Source organism: Nanorana parkeri, unplaced genomic scaffold, assembly GCF_000935625.1.
Source record: "Nanorana parkeri isolate BGI_ZX_2015 unplaced genomic scaffold, ASM93562v1 scaffold588, whole genome shotgun sequence".
Classification (NCBI taxonomy): Eukaryota; Metazoa; Chordata; class Amphibia; order Anura; family Dicroglossidae; genus Nanorana; species Nanorana parkeri.
Genome location: NW_017306856.1, coordinates 168,907 through 186,453, shown reverse-complemented (window position 1 = coordinate 186,453; position 17,547 = coordinate 168,907). Strand labels below are relative to the sequence as shown.

Sequence of the window (17,547 nt, the reverse complement as noted above, 5' to 3'; positions counted from 1 at the left end):
TCACCCCCCTCCCCTTCCCACCTGCCCTTACCCATCCTACCTCTGTTCCCCACCCACCCTTCTTCAGAGAACGGCAGAGAAGCTTAAAGAACAAGAGAGGAAGAAGCTGGCAGAAGTAGAGGACCAGCTGGAGAAACAGAGGCAGCTGGCTGAGGCCCATGCACAGGCAAAAGCCGTGGCGGAAAAAGAGGCCTTGGAACTGAGGATGAACATGCAAGAAGAGGTCACCAGAAGAGAGGTGGTCGCTGTTGATGCCGAACAGCAGAAAAAGACCATTCAGCAAGAGCTGCATCAGATGAAGAACAACTCTGAAACGGAAATTAAGGCAAAGGTGAAGCTGATCGAAGAGGCAGAATACAACCGCAAGAAAGTCGAGGAGGAGATCCGAATCATCCGCATTCAGCTGGAAACCAGCCAGAAGCAAAAGTCGGGTGCAGAAGATGAACTGCGGGCCTTGAGGGCTCGAGCGGAAGAGGCAGAAAGACAAAAGAAACTAGCTCAGGAAGAAGCTGAACGTTTGCGAAAACAGGTGAAGGACGAGGCGCAGAAAAAACGCGAGGCTGAAGATGAGCTTCATCGCAAGGTTCAGGCTGAGAAAGATGCGGCCAGGGAAAAACAGAAAGCTTTAGAAGATCTGGAGAAGTTTAGACTTCAGGCAGAGGAGGCTGAGAGGAGAATGAAACAAGCCGAGCTCGAGAAAGAGCGACAGATCAAACAAGCTCATGACGTGGCCCAACAGAGTGCGGATGCGGAGCTCCAGAGCAAACGCATGTCCTTCCTGGAGAAGACTACCCAGCTGGAAATGTCCTTGAAACAAGAACACATCACAGTCACTCACCTGCAAGAGGAGGCTGAACGTCTGAAAAAGCAGCAGCTGGAGGCAGAAACCGCCAAGGAGGAAGCCGAGAAGGAGCTGGAGAAGTGGAGGCAGAAGGCTAACGAGGCACTGCGCTTAAGACTGCAGGCTGAGGAGATTGCACACAAGAAAACCCTGGCGCAGGAGGAGGCTGAGAAACAGAAGGAAGATGCAGAGAGAGAGACACGCAAAAGAACCAAGGCTGAGGAGTCTGCTCTGCGCCAGAAGGATCTGGCAGAGGAAGAGCTGGAGAAACAGAGGAAGTTAGCCGAAGAAACAGCCTCCCATAAACTTTCTGCTGAGCAAGAGCTGATTCGTCTAAAAGCCGAGGTAGACAGTGGAGAACAACACCGCATTGTTCTCGAGGAGGATCTTTTCCGCCTTAAGAATGAAGTGAATGAAGCCATCCAGAGAAGAAGAGGACTGGAAGAAGAACTGGCCAAGGTCCGTGCTGAAATGGAGATCCTTCTAAAAGCCAAATCCAAAGCGGAAGAGGACTCCCGCTCCACGAGTGAGAAGTCTAAGCAGATGTTGGAAGTTGAAGCTAGCAAACTGCGTGAACTTGCAGAAGAAGCTGCCAGGTTGCGTGCTGTGTCCGAAGAGGCCAAGAGACAGAGACAGCTGGCTGAAGAAGATGCCACCCGACAGAGAGCTGAAGCTGAGAGAATCTTGAAAGAAAAACTGACTGCCATCAATGAGGCCACACGGATGAGGACAGAGGCTGAGATTGCCCTTAAGGAGAAAGAGGCAGAGAATGAGCGCCTGAGGAGGCTGGCAGAGGATGAGGCCTACCAAAGGAAACTGCTGGAAGAGCAAGCTGCCCAGCATAAACAAGACATTGAAGAGAAGATCCACCAGCTCAAACAATCCTCAGAAAATGAGTTGGAGAGGCAAAAGACTATAGTGGATGAAACCCTCAAACACAGGAGAGTGATCGAAGAAGAGATCCGTATTCTGAAAATAAACTTTGAAAAGGCCTCTGTTGGCAAATCTGATCTGGAGCTAGAGCTCCAAAAACTGAAAAACATTGCAGACGAAACACAAAAGAGCAAAGAAAAGGCGGAACAAGACGCAGAGAAGCAGAGGCAGCTGGCCCTGGTAGAGGAGGCAAGGCGCAAAGAGGCTGAGGAAAAAGTCAAGAAGATCATTGCAGCAGAACAGGAGGCCGGAAGGCAGAGGAAAGTGGCTTTAGAAGAGGTCGAGAGACTGAAGATCAAGGCTGACGAAGCCAAAAAACAAAAAGACCTAGCCGAAAAGGAGGCTGAAAAGCAGATTCAGTTAGCACAAGACGCAGCAAGGCTTAAAATTGATGCAGAAGAAAAGGCGTACTATGCTGCTGTACAACAGAAGGAGCAAGAAATGCTGCAGACCAGAATCCAGGAACAGAGCATTTATGATAAGTTAAAGGAAGAAGCGGAAAAGGCCAAGCGTGCCGCTGAGGAAGCTGAACGTGCCAAAATAAAGGCTGAACACGAGGCTGCGTTGTCACGTCAGCAGGCAGAGGAAGCTGAACGTTTAAAACAGAAGGCTGAAATTGAGGCCCAGGCCAAAGGACAGGCTCAGGAAGATGCAGAAAAAGTCCGAAAGGAAGCAGAACTGGAAGCCGCTAAGCGGGGCCAGGCAGAGCAGGCAGCACTGAAGCTCAAACAAATGGCTGATGCAGAAATGGAAAAGCACAAACAGTTCGCCGAGAAAACAGTCCGGCAAAAAGAGCAGGTCGAGGGCGAGCTGACCAAAGTCAAACTGCAGCTGGAGGAAACCGACCACCAAAAAGCTATTTTGGATGACGAACTTGGGCGCCTGAAAGAAGAAGTGACCGAATCTCTGAGACAAAAGAAGCTTGTGGAAGAGGAGCTGTTTAAAGTTAAAATACAGATGGAAGAGCTGGTCAAACTGAAGCTTCGTATCGAACAGGAAAACAAAATGCTAATCCTGAAAGGCAAAGACAACACCCAACAATTCCTGGCTGAGGAAGCGGAGAAGATGAAACAGGTAGCCGAAGAGGCTGCCCGACTGAGCGTTGAGGCCCAAGAGGCCGCTCGTTTAAGAAAGATTGCAGAGGATGACCTGAATGAGCAGCGGGCATTGGCCGAGAAGATTCTGAAGGAGAAGATGCAAGCTGTCCAGGAGGCCAGCCGCCTTAAAGCTGAAGCAGAAATGCTGCAGAAGCAGAAGGAGATGGCCATGGAACAGGCCAAGAAGCTGCAAGAAGATAAGGAGCAGATGCAGCAGCAGCTTGCCGAGGAGACCGAGGGCTTCCAAAAGACCCTGGAGGCCGAGCGGCGCAGACAGCTGGACATCAGCGCCGAAGCTGAACGACTAAAACTTCAGGTGGTAGAAATGAGCAAATCCCAGGCCAAGGCAGAAGAAGACGCCAAAAAGTTCAGGAAACAAGCCGAAGACATCAGCGAGAAACTGCACCAAACAGAACTGTCCACCAAGGAGAAGATGACCGTGGTGCACACTCTGGAAATCCAGAGACAGCATAGCGACAAGGAGGCAGAAGAGCTGAGAAAGGCCATTGCCGATCTGGAGAATGAAAAGGAGAAGCTGAAGAAGGAGGCGGAGCTTTTGCAGAAGAAGTCTGAAGAGGTATCTAGTTTGTATTATTTCTATTATTCTGTCTCTCACACATTGCCATGAATTTGTTAGCATCATGGTGAGCAAACATGAAATGCAAATGTATCACCCTATTCCTTTCACATTTTCGGTTTGGTCCGCCATGTAAAGACCTGCATTTGGTATCATCCATTATTATCATTTGTGTTTTAAACTCGTCCCATATTGAAAGAGACCCTGGAAAAGTGAGAGCTTCTGTGTGAAGACCACCTCCTGACCACTATATAATTGCCTCTCCTGCTTTTTTGCCACCGCTCTTTCCTCTGCCACCGCTGCCAAAATACCCATCGTCAGAATGTGACAGTGCTTGGGCCTGGGCTATGGTTTCTGGGCCTGAGCAATGCGTCATAGAAGGGAGGTCACATGCTCCCCCATACATGGAAGCTCTGGGTTTTTTGCAGTGGTGACCAATAAAGAAGGAAAGGTGGTAGAGTGTTGGGAGAAGTGAGTACAGGCGACAGTCACTTTTACCTGAATGGGGTAAGGTGGCAGGGTCTCTTTTTTTTTAAAAGGAAACCTGTACTGAAGGAACATGCAGAGTGCCATAGCTGACCCCTCTTTATGGAAATGGTCATTGCATCTTCATCAATTGGCTAAGGGAAGATTTGATGGCTTCTGTACACATGTGACTCTGTAGTTTAGTGAGATTGTTCTGTATGAGAAATTGCTTCTACTGTCTACACTTTATGACCAAAGGTTTGTGTTTGCACCTATATGAGCTTTCTAGACATCCCAATCCAAAACCACAGGCAATATTATGGAGCTGCCCCCACTTTGTGGCTATAACAGTGTTCACTATTGGGACGCTTTCCACAAGGTTTCCAAGTGTCTGTGGGAGTTTGTGCCCATGTTTGAGGTCAGGTGCTGATTTTGAATGAGAAGACCTGACTTGCAATCAACTTTCCAATTCATCCCAAAGCTGTTTAGTAGAGTTGAGATTAGAGCTTCAGGTTCCTCCACACCACCCCATCAGACCTGGTCTGTGTGCACAAAGCCGGTTCCATAATCATCCTGGAACAGAAAACAGTCCCAGTACCGTTACCACAAAGCTGGAAGTGCACAATTGTTTAAAATGTCTTTTGTACGTTTTAGCATTGACATTCCCCTTCACTGGAAACACCTGAACTCAGTCATTTGGTTTTAGAATGGGATGTCCAACAAGCTCAAATAGTTGTTGATTAGGGATGCACCGATACTCGTACTCGCTCAAATGCTCCGATGCCTAGCCCGATACCCGAACTTCTGTTATCAGGAAGCACCGTGTGATGACTCGCTGCCTGGCTTCCTGATTGGTCGAGAAGCTAGCCAATCGGGAAGCCAGGCAGCGAGTCATTACCTGCCCCCTGGGCTCCTGATTGGCCAGAAAGTCGGCATCATGCTCCCTTGTTACATGGTGACAAAGGAGGATGGAGCCGGCTTCCTGGCCAATCGGGAAGCTGGCCGCCGTATAATGACTCGCTGCCCGGCCTCATGATTGGTTGAGAAGCTGGCCAATCAGGAAGCCAGGCGGCAAGTCATTACCTGCCCCCTGGTCTCCTGATTGGCAGGAAAGTCAGCTCCATCCTTCCTCATCACCTACTTCCCCGGCTAATCAGGTGGCAAGTCGTTACTCACCACCTGGCTTCCTTAATGGGACTTCCGGTATCGGTATTCGGTATCGGTGAGTACCGAAAAAGAAATATCGGTACTCGATACCGAAAAAAACGGTATCTGTGCATCCCTAGTGTTGATAGTAGGGTGTCCATATGTTTGGCCATATAGTGTATAATCTAAAAAAGCTGCTCGGAAAAGCAGGCCTAAAAAGCTGCCAAAAGATTGCCCAAGACATTAGCACACAGGTTTCAATCATATACACGGACATTGAATTTATCTGAAATGATCCTTGTAATCTTTCCATAATGTGGAGCATTACAACATGACATGGTCCGCACTCCTCCTTCTGCTTATTCTTGTTACTTTGTTTAGTAGTTCCCTTTAAAGTGACTAGCAGAAGCAACTTGGTGATTTTATCCAAATTTCAATTCAATGGGTTTTAAGTATTGCATTCTAGACCTACATGAAGTGATTAGAAAGAGATTATCTATACTACAACTATGTAATACATTCATAGGAGCGCCAGTAGCTCCCCATTCTGTGTATTGCTCCGAGTTGGTAATACCCGTGGAATTCACCATGTGCCATTTTGTGTCTTGTAGATGCAGAAAGCCCAAAAGGAACAGCTGCGTCAAGAAACCCAAACTCTTCAGTCTACCTTCCTCACGGAGAAGCAAATCCTGATTCAGAAAGAGAAGTACATTGAAGAAGAGAAAGCCAAGCTTGAGAAGCTCTTCGACAATGAAGTCGGCAAAGCTCAGAAGCTGAAATCCGAAAAAGAACGGCAGCTTGCACAGCTGGAGGAGGAGAAGAGGCTTCTACAGACCAGCATGGATGATGCTATGAAGAAGCAGCTGGATGCCGAGGACAGAATCCGACAGAAACAGGAAGAACTCCAGCAGCTGGATAAGAAGCGACAAGAACAGGAGAGGCTGCTGGAGGAAGAAAACCGGAAGCTGAGGGAGAGGCTTGAACAACTGGAGCAGGAACACAGAATCGCCTTGGAGAAAACAAGAGAGGTCATAATTACTAAAGAGACAGTCATTACCCAAACCAAAACTATGCCCAATGGCAGAGATGCTGCCGATGGGTCAGCTCAGAATGGAGAATTACTTAACGCATTTGATGGCTTAAGACAGAAAATTTCTCCAGACAAGCTGTTTGAGGCTGGAATTTTGACCAAAGAACAGTTGGACAAACTAGCCAGTGGACAATTGACTGTAGATGACCTCTCCAAGAGGGAAGAGATCAGGAGATACCTGCAGGGAAAGAGCAGCATTGCTGGCCTCTTGCTTAAACCAAGCAATGAAAAGATGAGCATCTACAATGCCATGAAGAAGAAGCTGGTCACTCCAGGCACTGCCCTCATTCTTCTAGAAGCCCAGGCTGCCTCTGGCTTTATCACTGATCCAGTGGGAAACAAGAGACTGACTGTAAGCGAAGCAGTGAAAGAGAATGTGATTGGGCCTGAAGTTCACAACAAACTGTTATCCGCTGAGAGGGCAATCACTGGGTACAAGGATCCATACACTGGAGAGAAAATCTCACTCTTCCAAGCCATGAATAAGGACCTCATTGTCAAAGACCATGGAATTCGGCTTCTGGAGGCCCAGATCGCCACTGGAGGCATTGTCGATCCAGTCAATAGCCATCGCCTGCCTCTGGATGTAGCTTACAAGCGAGGCTACTTTGATGAAGAAATGAACAAAACCTTATCTGATCCCACAGATGACACAAAGGGCTTCTTTGACCCCAACACACATGAAAACCTCACCTACCTACAGCTCATGGAGAGATGTGTGGTTGACCCAGAGACCAAACTTTGCTTGTTACCTTTGACAGACAAAGCTGCAAAGGGAGAACTTGTCTACACCGATTCAGAGGCCAAAGATGTCTTCAAGAAAGCCACTGTGTCTGTTCCATTTGGAAAATTCCAAGGAAAGACCGTCACCATATGGGAGATTATCAATTCGGAATACTTCACAGAGGAGCAGAGGCGAGAACTGCTGCGTCAGTACAAGACTGGCAAAATCACAGTGGAGAAAATCATTAAGATCATCATCACGGTGGTCGAAGAAAACGAGACCAAGAAGCAAATGTGTTTTGATGGTCTTAGAAGTCCCGTCCCAGCAGCAGAACTTGTAGACAGTAAAATCATAGACAAGGACCTCTTCAACCAGCTGCACCAGGGCAAGAAGACAGTGAAGGAACTGGCCGACCTAGAGTCCATTAAGAAATACCTGACTGGAAGCACAGCCATTGCTGGAGTGCAAGTGGAACAGACTGGCGAGAAACAAACCTTGTATGATGCAATCATGAGAAACCTACTGAAGCCAGCAACAGCTCTTAGCCTGCTTGAAGCCCAGGCAGGTACTGGATTTATTATTGACCCAGTCACTAAAGAGCTGTTACCAGTAGATGAAGCTGTCAAAGCTGGAATTGTTGGGCCAGAGTACCATGAAAAGCTGCTTTCTGCTGAAAAGGCTGTCACTGGCTACAAGGATCCTTACACAGGACAAGCTCTGTCCCTGTTCCAGGCACTAAAGAAGGGGCTCATACCCAAAGACAGCGGACTCCGACTCCTAAGCGCTCAGCTGGCCACTGGTGGCATCATCGACCCTGTAAACAGTCATCGCCTTCCTCTTGAGATCGCTTATAAACGAGGTCACCTGGATGAAGAAACGACTAAACTTCTGTCCGAACCTGCCGACGAAAACACAGGATTTTATGATCCAAACAGTCAGGAGAACCTGTCCTATGCACAGCTGCAGAAGAAATGCCGAGTTGACAAGAAAACGGGTCACTTGCTGTTGCCGCTCTCTGAACAAGCCATACAATCCCAGTTAGAAGAGGTTTACTCCGACTCTCAAGCCAAGGACGCCTTTGAAAAGGCAACCGTTGAAGTGCCCGCTGGTAGCTTTAAAGGAAAGACCATCACTTTGTGGGAATTGATACATTCTGAATACTTCTCTGAAGAGCAAAGGAGGGAACTGATCCGTCAGTATAAGACTGGGAAAGTCACAATTGAGAAAATCATCAAAATCATGATTACCATTATAGAGGAAACAGAGACCAAGAAACAGCAGCGTCTCACATTCACAGGTCTTCGAGCTCCAGTCCTTGCCAGCGAACTGCTGGAATCCAAGGTTATTGACCAGACCCAGTTTGAGCAACTGCAAGAAGGCAAGAAGTCCGTAAAAGACATAACGGAGATTGATTCAGTGAGGCAATATCTCCAGGGCAGTGAATGCATAGCTGGCGTTCTTCTAGAAGAGAATAAACAAAAAATGAACATCTACCAAGCTATGAAGAGGAATTTGCTGAGGCCAGGAACAGCCCTGGTCCTTCTGGAGGCCCAAGCTGCCACCGGTTTTATTATCGACCCTGTAAAGAACCAGAAATTCTATGTGAATGAAGCAGTGAAGGCCGGCATTGTTGGACCTGAACTACATGAAAAGCTTCTTTCTGCTGAAAAGGCTGTAACAGGGTACAAAGATCCTTACTCTGGGAATACCATCTCCGTGTTCGAAGCATTGCAGAAAGGCCTTATTCTCAAAGACCATGGAATTCGCCTTTTGGAGGCACAGGTCGCAACAGGTGGCATTATTGATCCAGTTCACAGCCACCGTGTTCCCATTGACGTTGCCTACAAACGCGGTTACTTTGATGAAGCCATGAACAAGATCCTTTCTGACCCTACAGATGACACTAAAGGATTCTTTGACCCCAATACACATGAAAATTTAACTTACTTACAGCTGAAAGAAAGATGCTTTAAAGATCCAGAAACGGGCCTCAATCTCCTAACATTAAAGAAAGTGGAAAAACCTACAGCCGAGGCCACTAAAGCTTATACCGAGGAAGAGACCAAGAAGGTATTTGAAGACACAACAGTGGACATCCCTGCTGGAAGCATGGCGGGCTCCTCGATGACCATTTGGGAGCTCATGCAGTCTGATCTTCTACCTAAGGAGGAGAGAGACAGGTTGATGGCGGAGTTCCGAGCTGGTAGACTGACCAAGGAACGCATGATTATCATCATCATCGAGATCATTGAGAAGACTGAAATAATCCGAGAACAAGAACTGTATTCCTATGACTTTGTCCGTCGACGCATTACAGCTGAAGATTTGTACGAGTCTAAACTCATCACTCTGGAAATGTACACCATGCTGAAACAGGGAACAAAGACCATTCAAGAAATTATCACCATTGAGAGTGTCTGGAGGTACCTGTATGGCACCGGATGTGTTGCAGGCTTCCAAATGCCGGGCTCTAAAGCCACCATCAGCATCTACCAGGCCTTGAAGAAAGGGCTGATCTCTGCTGATGTGACTCATGTTCTTCTTGATGCTCAGGCTGCCACCGGATTTATTATTGATCCTGTAAAGAATGAGTTGCTAACCGTGGATGAAGCCGTCAGAAAAGGTGTGGTAGGACCTGAAATTCATGACCGCCTCTTATCTGCTGAAAGAGCAGTCACTGGCTACAGGGATCCTTACACAGAACAAATGATTTCCATCTTCCAGGCAATGAAGAAAGACCTAATCCCCTCTGATCAAGCTTTGAGACTGCTGGACGCTCAGCTGACTACAGGTGGTGTCATTGATCCACGATTTGGCTTCCACATCCCAAATGAAACTGCATATATGCGTGGATATCTCAACAAAGAAACCTTGGACATGCTATCCGAACCAAGTGAAATCCGTAGTTATGTGGATCCTTCCACTGATGAGAAGCTCAGTTACTCTCAACTTTTGAAAAGATGCAGAAGAGATGAAAACAGCAACCTCTACATTCTGCCTCTTGCAGACAAGAGAAAGCTTACTTTCAAGGGTTTGAGGAAAGAGATTACTATGGAGGAACTCATAAGATCAAATGTTATGGATGCAATCACAGCGCAGCGTCTACAAGACGGACTAACCTCCATCGAGGAAGTCTCAAGAAACCTGCAGAAGTTTTTGGAGGGAACCAGTTGCATCGCTGGTGTCTATGTTGAAGCTTCAAAAGACAGATACTCCATCTACCAAGCTATGAAGAAAGGAATGATCAGACCGGGCACAGCGTTTGAACTTCTGGAAGCCCAAGCAGCCACAGGTTATGTGATTGATCCCATCAAATGTCTGAAGCTGGCAGTTGAGGATGCCGTGAGGATGGGTATCGTGGGGACCGAATTTAAAGACAAGCTATTGTCAGCCGAGCGAGCCGTGACTGGTTATAAGGACCCCTATTCCGGGAAGATTATATCTCTTTTCCAAGCCATGAAGAAAGGTCTCATCTTGAAAGATCATGGTATTCGCTTGCTGGAAGCCCAGATTGCCACAGGTGGTATCATCGACCCAGAGGAAAGCCATCGCTTGCCAGTAGAGATGGCCTATAAAAGAGGTCTGTTTGATGAAGAAATGAATGAAATTCTTTCTGATCCAAGTGATGACACTAAAGGGTTCTTTGACCCCAACACAGAAGAAAATCTGACCTATCTTCAGCTTATGGAGAGATGCATTACTGATCCTGAAACTGGTCTGGTTCTCTTGCCTCTAAAAGAAAAGAAACGGGAAAGGAAGACCTCCTCCAAGTCCTCAGTTCGCAAGCGAAGGGTTGTCATTGTCGATCCAGAAACCGGCAAAGAAATGTCTGTGTATGAAGCTTACCGCAAAGGACTTATTGATCACCAGACCTATATCGAACTGTCTGAGCAAGAATGCGAATGGGAAGAGGTCACGATCACCTCATCAGATGGTGTAGCAAAATCCATAATCACCGACAGAAGATCAGGAAGACAGTATGATATCGATGATGCCCTTGCCAAAGCTCTAATTGACCAGTCTTCTCTAGACCAGTATCGCTCAGGAACCTTATCGATTACAGAGTTTGCTGACATGCTCTCAGGAAACATGGGTGGATTTAGATCAAGGTCCTCCTCTGTTGGCTCTTCCTCCTCTGTCACCTCAAGCCCAGCTGGCAGAGGTCAGTTATCATCCTGGAGTGACCCCGGTGAAGAAACAGGGCCCATTGCTGGGATAGTAGACACAGACACTCTAGAAAAAGTATCAATCACTGAAGCCATGCATCGCAACCTTGTAGACAACATCACTGGTCAGCGACTTCTGGAAGCTCAAGCATGTACAGGAGGCATCATCGATCCAATCACAGGAGAAAAGTTTGCGGTTGCCGATGCGGTCAACAAAGGCCTAGTGGACAAAATCATGGTGGACAGAATCAATCTGGCACAGAAAGCCTTCAATGGGTTCGAAGATCCAAGAACAAAGACCAAAATGTCAGCAGCCCAAGCTTTGAAAAAAGGCTGGCTGTATTACGAAGCCGGACAACGATTCCTTGAAGTTCAGTATCTCACTGGTGGCCTTATTGAACCTGATGTCGAAGGTCGTGTCAATCTAGACGAGGCTCTTCACAAAGGCACGATCGATGCCCGCACAGCCCAAAAACTGCGGGATGTCAACACCTATTCTAAGTACCTGACCTGCCCAAAAACCAAGCTTAAGATTTCCTACAAAGAAGCCATGGAGAAGAGCATGGTAGAGGATGGCACAGGTCTGAGACTACTTGAAGCAGCTTCACAATCCACCAAAGGTTACTACAGCCCCTACAATGCTAGCGGCTCCGGGTCAGCCTCGGGGTCCCGATCAGGTTCTCGAACTGGATCCAGATCCGGTTCACGAAGAGGTAGCATCGATGCCACCGGCAACGCCGGCTTCTCCATGACTTTCTCGTCTTCCTCATATTCTTCATCCAACTATGGCCGAAGATACACCAGTGGGCCACAGGGCGGTCCAGTCGACACTTCCGAATTGGCAAAAGCACTGTTAAATTTAAGTCAAACTTGCAGCCAAGAGTCAAACATGGGGTTCAACATTTTGCCAGCTCTCTTGCCCAGCCTTGTATAGAAACCGCAATACCGCCACCCTACCCTTAATCCATGAACTTGAACACCCTTTTCCTGCTCTGCATGTGGTGAAGCTTTAATGGACTTTTTATTTTATAAATATATATATATACATAAAACTTTCAACGTATTTCTAAATTTTACTTCAAGCAGTGCCTAAAATGTTAACCAAAAAGCCACACATAAAAAAAAAAACCCATTTTAAACCAGGTAACATAATATTAATATATACATGTTCTTACCATGTGATTTGTATATCGAGAGATGACGATGAGAACACTATTGTCCTGCGAGGAAACTCTACTCACGTACTAGTTTAGGGAGATCTATGCAGAGCAGAAAATCCCACCGCCAGCAGCCGAGAATGGATTCCACACTCGCAACCTCACTCCAGCACCTCTTTTTTACGAACATGTTTAGCCATCCGGCACCCCCAATGGTTCAAGCTTACAGATTCGGAAGCCTCCCATCTCAAATTGCTGCCTCTTTTCTCATCCATGGCGAACCTACCTCCTGCTCTCCGCATCTCCTCTCGTAACCCGACAAAGACGACAACCTCCTTCCTGAGCAATCTGTGCAGAAGAGATCATCCGCCTGTTGAATCCTGAACCACAAAGACTTTTACCCTGACTGCACCACGCTGACCCTTCTATTCAACCCTCCCGTGTGTCCTTCATTCATGTCTTCCCCCAAGAGGCCGCAAAGCACACACTTGTAAGTCTTCATTCCCGGCACCCAACAAATGACCTGCCACACCTCTCTTTTTCCTCTCAGCCAATCAGCTTGTCTTTTCATCTTCTTTTCCTATCATTTTTCACCTATCACCCTTTCTAATTTCTTGTAATCTTCATTGCAGGGCTATAGCAGGTTATAGAGTGATCTGGTGCGGAAGCTTTTCAATGCCTTTTAATGTGCTGCAGTGTACACTGAAATAGAATATCAGAACCCCCGGTGTAAGGAGCAGTGATGCCCTCTATCTGAATCCACCAATCACACACTAGAGAACAAGGAGCCATTCATAGTAGTCTCTGCACCAGAGGAGCTTACACTCTAATGCTCCCCACAGTCACACACTATTAATATACATGTATATAGCTCTGACATATACCACAGTGCTGAACAGAGACTACTGAGCCAATCACATCAACATCAGTCTCTGCACCAGAGGAGCTTACACTCTAATGTCCCATCACAATGTCACACACTATATTATACATACATATAGGTCTGACATATACCACAGTGCTGTACAGAGAGCACTGAGCCAGTCACATCAGTCTCTGTACAGAGGAGCTTACACTCTAATGTCCCCCCCCCACAGTCACATCAGTCTCTGTACAGAGGAGCTTACACTCTAATGTCCCCCCCCCCACAGTCACATCAATCTCTGTACAGAGGAGCTTACACTCTAATGTCACAGTAGCACATGTCACATGTTTTAGGGCCAGTGTAGTCAGAGGCCTTCTATGATGAGGATAGATTGTGGGAGGGAGGTAACTCTTAGGAATGTGGAGAGAACCTTCTGATTCCATGTAGACGCCAAGCACTGGTGGGAGGTGATGGGTGTTATCGGTATCGGGGGATAATGGAGCATTTCTGGAATTATGGACTTCTGTAGATAAATGTCTCTTAGATTTGTGATTACAAAATTCAAGTTGATATCTATGAGAACAAAGCAGAATCTGGTCGGTAATATTGTAGCCGTGGCACACACTGGCAGATCTCTTTAGTGGGTTGGGTGGAATAATGGGACTGTGTGATATTGGGGCAGCACTGTGAGCAGCCAGGGACACAACAGTCCCAATGTTGAAGTTTGGTTAATGGGCGCATTGTAACAACTCTCTTTTTCTCTCCTTTCTGTTCTCTTCATGGCTCTGTCTGATCGTTTTTTCCCCCAATTGATTGTATATGTGTTCTGTCTGTTGCATGTACCGTGTTGTGCCGCATGTAATTTGCATGTGCTGTCTATTAGGGTTCGGCCCCCCCTGGTCCCAGCTTCACGGATCGTCCTTTCTCCGAACTGGATGACTTCTGGACTCCATGCAAACTGGAAAATTTGACCATCACAGAACGGCCAGCGCACCCCGAGATCCAGGTATCTGTTAATTCTGGTTCATTATGTCTAAAAACAGATGTGGAGTGCAATCCTTGAACATCAGCTTCTTCTACACACATCTGCTACCTAAAAACATAAGAGGGCAGTCCCTCTCGATTGGTTGCTTTGTGTAGGCATGGTAATCACTCGGGCTTGGTTGACTGGGGTAGGCACAGTAGTCCCTTGGGATTGGTTGACTGGGGTAGGCATGGTAGTTCCTCGAGATTGGTTGATTAGGGTAGGCATGGTAGTCCCTTGGGATTGGTTGGCTGGGATAGGCATGGTAGTCCCTCAGGGATTTGTTGACTGGTTATCCCTGTGGCTTGGTGACCTGGTAATCCCTCTGGATTAGTTGACTGGTGTAGGCATGGCAGTCCTTCGGGCTTGGTTGACTGGGGTAAGCACAGTAGTACCTCGGGATTGGTTGACTGGGGTAGGCATGGTAGTTCCTTGAGATTGGTTGATTAGGGTAGGCATGGTAGTCCCTCTGGGTTGGTTGACTGGTGTAGGTTTGGCATCCCCTTTAGATTGTTTAACTGAGGTAAGCATGGTAGTCCCTCGGGATTGATTGACTGGGGTAGGCATGGTAGTATCTCGGATTGGTTGACTAGGGTAGGCATGGTAGTCCTTTGGGCTTGGTTGGCTGGTGTAGGCATGGTAGTCACTCGTGACTGGTTGGCTGGAGTAGGTATTGTAGTCTCTTGGGACTGGTTGGCTGGGGTGGGCATGGTAGTCCCTCGGGATTGGTTGACTGGGGTAGACATGGTAGTATCTCGGGACTGGGGTAGGCATGGCAGTATCTCGGGATTGGTTGACTAGGGTAGGCATGGTAGTCCTTTGGGCTTGGTTGGCTGGTGTAGGCATGGTAGTCACTCGTGACTGGTTGGCTGGGGTAGGTATTGTAGTCTCTTGGGACTGGTTGGCTGGAGTAGGCATGGTAGTCCCTCTGGACTGGTTGGCTGGGGTAGGCATGGTAGTCCCTTGGGACTGGCTGGCTGGAGTAGGCATGGTAGTCTCTTGGGACTTGTGGGCTGGGGGGAGACTTGTTTGCTTGTGATATTGGCCGGACCAGGTGAATCTTGTATCATCGCTGTACCATTTCCTTTACTAATGAACAATTCTTCAAGCAATCGTTTTTGTCACCAAATCTTGGTGCATTTTATGGCCCTCCAGAACTGCAGCTGGACAGTCCGTCATGTGATTACTTGTAAAGACTAAACTAAATGGAGACGTTAATGGTCAGGCCATTGATTGACCTTAAAAATTGAGGTACAGACATACATGTTCAGATCGTCATATACAGTACATTTGTATGAGGTGAGAAGGGCCATTAGCCAAGAAAAAATTAAACTTAGCCAATTGACTTCTCACCTAAGAAGGCTCCTGGGGTCCGGGAGGGACTACAGACCTATAAACTTTCCTTAATGCAGAATTTAGGGATATAAGAGAAGCCCCCCCATTAGGATTGTGCCGATCTTTCTAAATTGGCCCCGTAGTTTGCACCAAAATGGTTAATAGAAGTTGTGATTTGGAAGAATCTTCCTGGCTGTGACAGTCACATGGGCCATTGGAGACATTTGGCAGGGTCCTCCGATGTAAAACACAAAGCTGGGCCGGGTGTTACTGATTATAATCCAACAGATGTCATCTCATGCTCTGCATCTCATTACGTGCTCTGTACATCAAGTGACATTGGGTGTCGTCTGTCATTGTGCTGTACAGGTTTGAGTTTGATTGGCAAGTCTGGGACCCGGGGTGTGTCTAGGCCATGGCCAGTTGGGTACCATGACGTTGGATAATGGTTGTGCATTCATGACTCCTCATCATCTCCATTCCTTTCATTTTGTAGAGATTCTGGATACCATCTGTCCTATTGGAAGGGGTAACGCATTGCAGTGCAGAAAATAAGGACCCTCATCCGGGATTTGTCATAGAAATCTGCACTCTCTATTCCTCCCTCTGACTGTGATGGCCCAATGGGAGTCCGGACTGTTTGATAGCTCTGTATCCCTTGTGAGGCCTCCATCTGTGTGCTTTGTGTCCATCTGTCTCCCTCCCCAATACCCCCTCCGCTGCTCCAACCTCATCAAATCCCAACCACTCCGACCACAACCCAAGACATTTTGCCCATCCAGTCAGCCTGGCCACAACCCAAGACATTCTACCCATCCAGTCAGCCTGGCCACAACCCAAGACATTCTACCCATCCAGTCACCGCGGCCACAACCCAAGACATTCTACCCATCCAGTCACTGCGGCCACAACCCAAGACATTCTACTCATCCAGTCAACTTGGCCACGACCCAAGACATTCTACCCATCCAGTCACCTCAACGATCAAGTCAAGTTCATGTATTCATCCTCCCGATCATCTCATGTTGGGTTCTCCATCGCTGTGCCGATTCCTGACTCGCCTTCCGTCTTTCCGGCCTACTGATATGAATAGCGCAGAGAAGCAAGAAGGAGCTAAGAGTGAATGGAATATGGCTGCCATTTTGAAGTGTATATTTCCATAGCTGCCACTGTCCACCAAGGAGCCTCTAGTGTATATTATGGCATTCCTCTGTTACACAGACTGGTGCTTCTGTAATTGTTGGGGTGAATCCCGCTAACGTCTCATCACTGCTAGTGGTTATATTTCCCGCCAGCCCTCGGGCACAGCCACCCCCCTCTCTCCTCCGCTGATCGGTGCGATGCCATGGGGGAGGGGGGTATACTGTACTAACACTAAGATGAATTGTACATAAAAATATTGTTTGTTACCAGGTGGATCCGAGTTCTGCCGCTCTCAATGCAAAAAGTAAAGCGATCTATGAAGTATGTTATTGTCTGAGTCTGCATTCTATGGCGTCCGTCCACCTTGTACCACTGTGTGTCTCCATACACTTCATTGTGATTTACATACCGCACATTCACATCAGTCCCTGCCCCCGAGGAGCTGAGGTCCCCATCTCGTATACACATACAGGGGCCAATTTAAACCGGAGCCAATTACCATTCCAGCATGTCTTGATTGTAGGGATGCACCGATACCGTACTCGCCCAAATGCTCCGGTACCGGAATTTCCGGTCAGAGGGGGATCTCCCTCTGACCGGCAGTGCCGAGGGAGCATGGAGCCGGCTTCTTTTCCAATCAGGAAGCCATCACTTGTTGGTAGGCAGTCTGGCTTCCTAACAAATCACGTCATGACTCGCCTCCCGGCTTCCTGATTGATCAGGCTGCCTACCAACAAGCCGGTTCTTTCATCCAGTGGAAAGTGTATTCCAGTGACAAACATGTTTGTTTCAGAAGCAGTAACTCCGCCCACTTCATCAGGGCGTGAAAAAATTAAACCATGTCTGCAGACTCGCAAATCAATGTATAGTTTGTACAGCTACTGATGGAGCTTCCACTGTCATAACACTCGGATAAACATTGATTTGCAGGTCTGATACATTGTTTCATTTTTTTTCCAAGAGGGGCGGAGTTCCAGTCCCCCC

The 17,547-nt window shown here is 47.5% G+C and overlaps 1 protein-coding gene across 4 annotated transcripts in view; it reads left to right on the top strand.

The window, feature by feature from the left end:
- Positions 1–12,315, top strand: part of PLEC (plectin) — a 225,016-nt gene extending 212,701 nt beyond the window's left edge. For all 4 annotated transcript variants that reach the window (XM_018562625.1, XM_018562626.1, XM_018562629.1 and 1 more), the window contains 2 exons: positions 68–3,448; positions 5,671–12,315. In XM_018562625.1, the coding sequence (XP_018418127.1) occupies positions 68–3,448; positions 5,671–11,973 (9,684 nt within the window). In that variant the 3' untranslated portion in view covers positions 11,974–12,315. The remainder of the gene's footprint in view (positions 1–67; positions 3,449–5,670) is intronic.
- The last annotated feature ends 5,232 nt before the right edge of the window (positions 12,316–17,547 follow it).